Genomic DNA, 7,105 nt, shown 5'->3' with positions numbered 1-7,105 from the left:
CAGCGATCTGAAGTCCTTTGGTATGTCGGGTAACATGTGGAACATGCTGGCCAGTTACCTCTCTGAAAGAACGTTTCGCGTGCGAGTTGGTACTGCACTCTCTAGAGTTCATGTGCAGGAAAACGGTGTTGAACATGCTTGCCAGTTACCTCTCTGAAAGAACGTTTCGCGTGCGAGTTGGTACTGCACTCTCTAGAGTTCATGTGCAGGAAAACGGTGTTCCGCAAGGTGGAGTTTTGAGTTGCACGTTGTTTATTGTAAAAATTAACTCTCTTCGGAAGGCTCTGCCACCAACCATTTCCTGCTCAATCCATGTAGACGACGTGCAATTATCCTTTAAGTCTTGTAACCTGTCTATCTGCGAGCGCCAAGTCCAGCTTGGTGTTAACAAGCTAGCTGGCTGGGCAGATAGCAACGGTTTTAAATTTAATCCAGTGAAGTGTACTTGTGTTTTGTTTTCGAAAAGGAGCGGCATTCGGCCGGATCCAGACATCAAAATCAATGGTATCTCAATTCCAGTCAGAAATGAACACAAGTTTTTAGGTGTAGTCCTTGACGAAAAGCTCTCGTTCATTCCACACATAAAACAACTTAAACATAAATGCTTAAAGGCCATGAATATACTCAAGGTTCTCTCCCACTCTTCATATGGGGCTGACAAACAACTTCTTTTACGTGTTTTTACCAGCCTGATAGGTTCACGATTAGACTATGGAAGCGTTGTTTATGGGTCAGCAAGTAAGACATCCCTCAAAATGCTGGACCCAGTGCTTCATCTGGGGCTGCGGTTGGCATGTGGCGCCTTCCGGACTAGCCCGGTCGAAAGCCTCTATGTGGAGTGTAATAAGTGGAACCTACAACGTCAGCGAGCATACACAGATCTCCTTTTTGCTTTTAAAATTTCATCTATGCCACACCATCCTTTTAAATCGGCTTTTTATGATACGTCTATGACTGCACTACTCCTAAACCGACCATCGTTCTCTGCGCCCTTCTCTTACAGAGTTAGAGAGGAAGCGTCAGAGCTTTCTGTCTCCTTTTTAGACACCATACAAAGTTCTCAAACAGATTTTATAGCACCATGGCATCTCCGCCCTGTATCATGCGACACATCCTTCACACATGTAGATAAAAACCGAGCTCCCACATGTGCAATTCTGCAGCACTTCTTGTATTTGCAGCAGAAGTATCAATTTTCTGAATTTTATACGGACGCCTCTAAAACTGCCACCTCTGTGTCCTGCGCGGCGCATGGGCCCGGCCTTAATGTCACTAAAACTCTTAACAGTAATACGAGTATCTTTACGGCAGAGGCTTATGGTGTACTTCTTGTTGTTAATCATATCCTTCAAAGTCACATCCCACAATCCATCATATATACAGACTCCCTCAGCGTCGTGCGGGTGTTGTCGTCAACTAAGTCTTCAAAAAATCACGTTGTAAATCTAATAGTCAAGGGTATTATGTCTGTGTATGTCCACAAATTTGAACTAGTCCTTTGCTGGGTCCCTGGCCACTGTGGTATAGCCGGGAACGAAGCAGCGGATCGACTGGCCGCTGCTGCTACACTCTCGAATACAGTAGACATAACCACATTACCCTACACCGACGTGAAACCACACATCAGACAACAACTTCGCAAAACATGGCAAACACACTGGAGCGAACAAACCGACAACAAGTTACACGTAATAAAACCACACTTGGGACCATACACCACCGACACACGCAATAGATACACTGAAGTCGCCTTGGCTAGATTACGGATAGGGCACACTCAAGCAACGCACTCGCACCTGCTCACTGGATGTCCAAGACCTCTGTGCAGCAGGTGCGGAGAGGCCCTATCCGTGATCCACATCCTCATAGAATGTAAGGCACTCGACACTACACGACGCAAACACTTCCCTCAACTACATGTCGCGTCCGCTCCTTTTGGGAGCGGTGATGCGAGCAAAAGACTGACGCCACTCCGATGTAGCCGCAAACAAGAAAAAGCCCCGTGTTTATTTCACAGCCGCGTTTTATACAATCCAGCCAGTGACGTCACCTCGGCCCGCGCACCCTGGTGCGCAGCCGCAACAGAGATAACAGATAACACGACATCTCCCTTTTTTTTTAAAGGGTTTTCAACACAACACAAAAGTAACTACAAAGCCCCAACAGAAACAAGTGAACGTATCAACTGTAGCCATATCGCTCTGGCGGTCTTATCTCGCGGCCGTAACATGTCACTTAACCGCCCGGCCTTTGTTTATTCAGCGGATTGGCCGGCGTTAGATTCAACGTGGAAGGCTCTGAAGAGGCGTTGCCTTCCTCGGATTGCCCCGTAGCGTTGGGAGTGGCAGGAAAGTCGTAAGACGGGGCATGCCCGCTGGTTTGCTCACTGTACCTAACCAATGTCCTCCTGTTTCTCTCCAGCTCCGCTCCGTCATCGGTCCGTACCCTATACGACCGAGGCCTCAGGGCTGAACTCAACACCGTTGCCGGCTTTTTGCAGTCTTTTATCCACACCCGGTTTCCTGGCGCGAGGGGTGGCAAGGGGGTAGCCGCGTGGTGACGGTCGTAGTCGATCCTTTGCTTGTTCCGAACTGCCTCGTCTCTGCTTTGAAGGCTCCTGAAACCCCGAGCCTTTGATGGTACAAGTTTTTTCGGATGCACCGGGAGCGTAGAGCGTAAGCGCCTGCCCATCAGTAGCTGGGCTGGACTTGTGCCCAACGGGCCAGGGGAGTCTCTATACGCCAGGAGGGCTAGGTACGGGTCAACCGATTTTTCCAAGAGCCGTTTTACAGTTTGTACCGTACGCTCGGCTGCCCCGTTTGATTGCGGGTACCTGGGGCTGGATGTGACGTGATGGAAGCCGTAACTGGCCGCAAACGCAGCAAATTCTGCAGACGCGAACTGAGGACCGTTGTCAGTCACAACAATTTCTGGGATCCCGTGCCTGGCAAATACGCTCTTCATTTGTACAATGACCGCCGAAGAGCTTGTGGAAGATAATAGGGCGAGCTCCGGATAACGAGAAAAATAGTCTACGACCACAAGGTAGTCTCTTCCGCGCAAGTGGAAAAGATCAGCTCCTAGCTTTAGCCAAGGCAAGCTGGGAGACTCTGATTGCATCATCGGTTCGGCTTTTTGAACGCGCAGCGCCGCGCAGTCCTGACAACTATTAACCAAAGCTGCCAGCTCGGCGCTGAGACCTGGCCACCACACCGATTCCCGAGCCCTTGCGCGACATTTCACAATGCCCTGGTGTCCCTCATGCAATGAACGGAGAACTTCGCTCCTTAGACTCCGAGGCACCACCAAACGAGACCCATGCAGAAGAACCCCGCCACATATCGTGAGGTTTGCTCTTTGCGACCAGTAAGGACTCAGCCAACTGCTTACTTTTGCGCAACGGGGCCAGCCTGCCCTACAATACCAGCGAAGTTGTTTGCAAGTCTCATCTTTTTCTTGCGCCCTCTTCATTTTGTCCCAGTGTGCTGAAAATTTGAGTTCGCCAATACAGCCTTCTACGTGGCTCGACACTTCGCTGCAACCTAGCTCTCCCATCGCTAAACCAGCTTCCTTGCACGGTGCCCGGGAAAGAGCGTCGGCGGTACCGATCTGCTTTCCTGGGACATAAGATACCGAAAAGCAAAATCGCATGAGCCTTAATCGGAACCTTTGTATTCTGGGGGGCAGCACATCAATCGGCGACTGCCCCAGCAGCGATACAAGCGGTTTGTGGTCTGTCTGAAATTGAAATTCCAGCCCTATCAAAAAACACTCGAGCCTTTCTGCCGCCCATGTCAGCGCCAGCGCTTCCTTTTCTATTTGCGCGTGTCGTTGCTCCGTTGGTGTTAATGACCGAGAGTGATACGCAACGGGCCGCCTTTCGCCGTCCGGCTGCACTTGCATCAGCACACAGCCGAGACCTACCGACGATGCGTCGGCCGACACAATGGTGCGCAGCTTGGGGTCGAATTTCGCGACGCATTGCGCCGAGGTGATCAATGCTTTTAGAGCCTCGAATGCTTTTTGCTGAGGCGGGCCCCAATGCCACTCTCTGTCTTTCAAGAGCAGACTGCGGAGCGGTGCTGATACGTCAGCAAGATTGCTCACAAACCTTGCCAGATAGTTTATCATGCCCAAAAACCTGCGTACATCCGCAACACTTTTTGGCGTAGCCATCTCGTTTATGGCGTGAACTTTTTTGGGATCTGGCCTGATTCCTGAAGAATCGACCACGTATCCTAAAAACGCTACCTGTGTGACACAAAAAGAACACTTTGCCCGATTAAGTGTCACGCCAGCTTTTACGAGCCTTTCGAGTACTGCGTGCAGCCGTTCGTCGTGTTCCTGTTCCGTTGATCCGTAAACCAAAATGTCATCCATTAGGTTCACCACCCCTGGGAGGCCCTCCAAGATTTCAGCCATTTGCTTTTGGAAGTATTCCGGAGCCGAGCTGATACCGAACGGCAGTCGCTGGAAGCAGTACCTACCGAACGGAGTGATAAAAGTTGTCAGCTCCTGGCTTTCTTTTGCCAACTTAACCTGGTGGAACCCGGAATTGGCATCCAATTTCGAAAAGTATATGGCCCCCGCCAATTGCCCAAGGGCGTCGTCTATAGTTGGCAACACAAACTGTTCACGTAGGACGCTCTTGTTCAGCTGGGTTAGGTCGACGCATATTCGCACTTCCCCGGATGGTTTTACTACTGGCACTATTCCTGCACACCATTTAGTCGGACCGTCAACCTTCCGAATGACCTCACTTTCGACCATTTTGTCCAACTCTAGTTTGATAGGGTCCTTTAACGGAATGGGTATTCGTCGAGGTGTAAAAATTGCGAAGGGAACCGCGCCCTCCTTCATGCGAATGGTGTATTCGCCGGGCATCGTGCCCAGGCCACGAAAGAGCTGCGGATACAAGTACTCGTACTGTTTATCATCAACAGCATCAACAAATTTGACCACACCGAGGGCTTCAATTGCTGGGAGCCCTAGCAAAACACACTGCAGTGACTCAACAACGTACACTGTTTGTCGCGCGGTTTTGCCTTTCCAAACTATCTCAGCAGGAAAGTAACCCTTAACATCAAGGCGCTCATCTGCGGCGCTTCGCAACACAGCTTGTGATTTGTCTATGCGAGGCGGAACACCGGGGAAATCGGGCGGAACGACAGTGACCTCGGCTCCCGAATCAATTTTTGCACATACGCGTACATTGTTAATACACACTTCCGCGTATCTGGCATTACAGCTGCCGAGTGTCCCGAGAAAAAAATTTTGTCCTTCGCCTTCTAGCACAGACACGCCCACCTGGTTGTTTTCCTTGGACTTCTGGCAGACCACGGCGAAATGTCCTTTGGTTCCACAAAGGTGGCACCGTGATAACCGTGCGGGGCACCGGGTTCTCGCATGATTATCACGTCCACAGAACCGGCACCCTGGTAGTCGGCGGTTTTCTCGTGACCATGGCTGCAGCGACTGTCGCTGTTCGGTGGTGCGCCCCTCCCGGTTGATAAACGGCTCGCTCGGTGTCCGTTGAATGGTGCCCAGTTCTCCAGTCGTTGCCTCGTTGCTGTCGGCCCGAAGTTCCAGTTGCTGTCGGTGGACTGTTTCCTTGAGTCTGGCCTTCGCTAGAGCGGTCGCTAGCGTAAGAGTGGCATCCATCTGGAGAGCTTCTGACAGCTGTGCGTCTCGGAGACCTACGACAAATCTGTCCCTGATCATGCGCTCCCGGAATTCTGCAAATTCGCAGCGGTCGGCTAGCTCATGCAGGGCTGTCACAAACTTGTCCACGCTTTCTCCGGGCTCTTGCTTCCGGCGATGAAAATTAGCGCTTTCGTAGACTATGTTCTTGGCGGCCACGAAGTGAGCGTCAAACTTAGTCTTCACCACCGCGTAGCTTCGGGACTCTTCCTCCGTCAGGCCGAACGTTTGAAAAATTTTCCTGGCCTGCCTGCCCATGGTGTACAACAGCGTCCTCACCTGGGCTTCCTCCGTTCTGTCGTTGAGCCCCGATGCGTAGCGGTAGTCGTCGAAGGACGTAATCCATTCTGGCCACTCGGAAGTCCTGTCGAAGTTGAACGGCGCAGGCGGTGGCAGGGCGGCCGCTGGTGGGCTGGCTGCCGCTTTCTGGTCCGTCATCGTACGAACGAGTGCAGGGTGAATGCCGCAATGCCACCGAGGGAGAGGAGGCTCATCCCACTTCTGACACCACGTCGCGTCCGCTCCTTTTGGGAGCGGTGATGCGAGCAAAAGACTGACGCCACTCCGATGTAGCCGCAAACAAGAAAAAGCCCCGTGTTTATTTCACAGCCGCGTTTTATACAATCCAGCCAGTGACGTCACCTCGGCCCGCGCACCCTGGTGCGCAGCCGCAACAGAGATAACAGATAACACGACACTACACACACGACATATTCCACCACACCCATCATACTTCTTAGGAGATGATGTCATGTTTTCTGTTCAGCGCACGTTTAAGTTCCTATCAGAAGTTCACTTTTTACAACTCATCTCATACCACCCATAGCTTTACCCCTGGTCCTATACACCAGCCACCTTATTTATTTTTTAGCCACTCTTGTTCTTCACCCTGGCCCTTTACACCAGCCGTACTCATAGTTTTTAACTGATTTTATTTCGTGTTGTCTCCTCATCAAATAACTTTCTGTTTGGCGCTCTTTGCCCGTGTCGGTCTTGCGCCAATAAAATCAAACCATCATCATCATCATCAATTACACAGCTGCCCACAATTCGTCATAGGTTTTTGTGCGGGAAAGGAGCTAGAGGGCCGCTTGGCCATCCTCTTTTTCCTTAATTATATAACCTACTCGAGTGAAGTTCGCGCTAAAGTGGTGTCAGTGCTATTCCGGGGCGGCAATCTTTCGAATCAACCAAACTTCCACTTCGTCTACATGGCCCCATTAAAACTACTTTTAAGACAGTGGTACAGGCTACATAGATTAGTAAAAAGCTCTTCGATACCTCATAAGGTCACTTGAATAATCACGAATATGCAAAAACACAATAACCCCTTTTTCTTTTGTTAAGTGTGGTATTTCCAGAAATATAGCTGTTGTGAGCACCTACGCCATGATAGGAAAGTTTT

General features: G+C 50.6%; 1 protein-coding gene across 1 annotated transcript; it reads right to left on the bottom strand.

The window, feature by feature from the left end:
- Nucleotides 1-1,944: 1,944 nt before the first annotated feature.
- On the bottom strand, nt 1,945-6,204 carry LOC144172292 (uncharacterized). Its single transcript, XM_077701043.1, has 2 exons — nt 5,302-6,204; nt 1,945-2,901 (listed from the first exon to the last, which is right to left on the bottom strand). The coding sequence occupies exons 1-2, from the start codon at nt 6,136-6,138 to the stop codon at nt 2,236-2,238; spliced, it is 1,503 nt and encodes a 500-aa protein (XP_077557169.1). The 5' UTR covers nt 6,139-6,204; the 3' UTR covers nt 1,945-2,235.
- Between the last annotated feature and the right edge of the window lie 901 nt (nt 6,205-7,105).

Source organism: Haemaphysalis longicornis, unplaced genomic scaffold (assembly GCF_048455015.1).
Source record: "Haemaphysalis longicornis isolate Haplotype H1 unplaced genomic scaffold, Haemaphysalis longicornis Haplotype H1 scaffold_20, whole genome shotgun sequence".
NCBI classification, from domain to species: domain Eukaryota; kingdom Metazoa; phylum Arthropoda; class Arachnida; order Ixodida; family Ixodidae; genus Haemaphysalis; species Haemaphysalis longicornis.
This window is presented reverse-complemented; position numbering and strand designations above follow the sequence as displayed.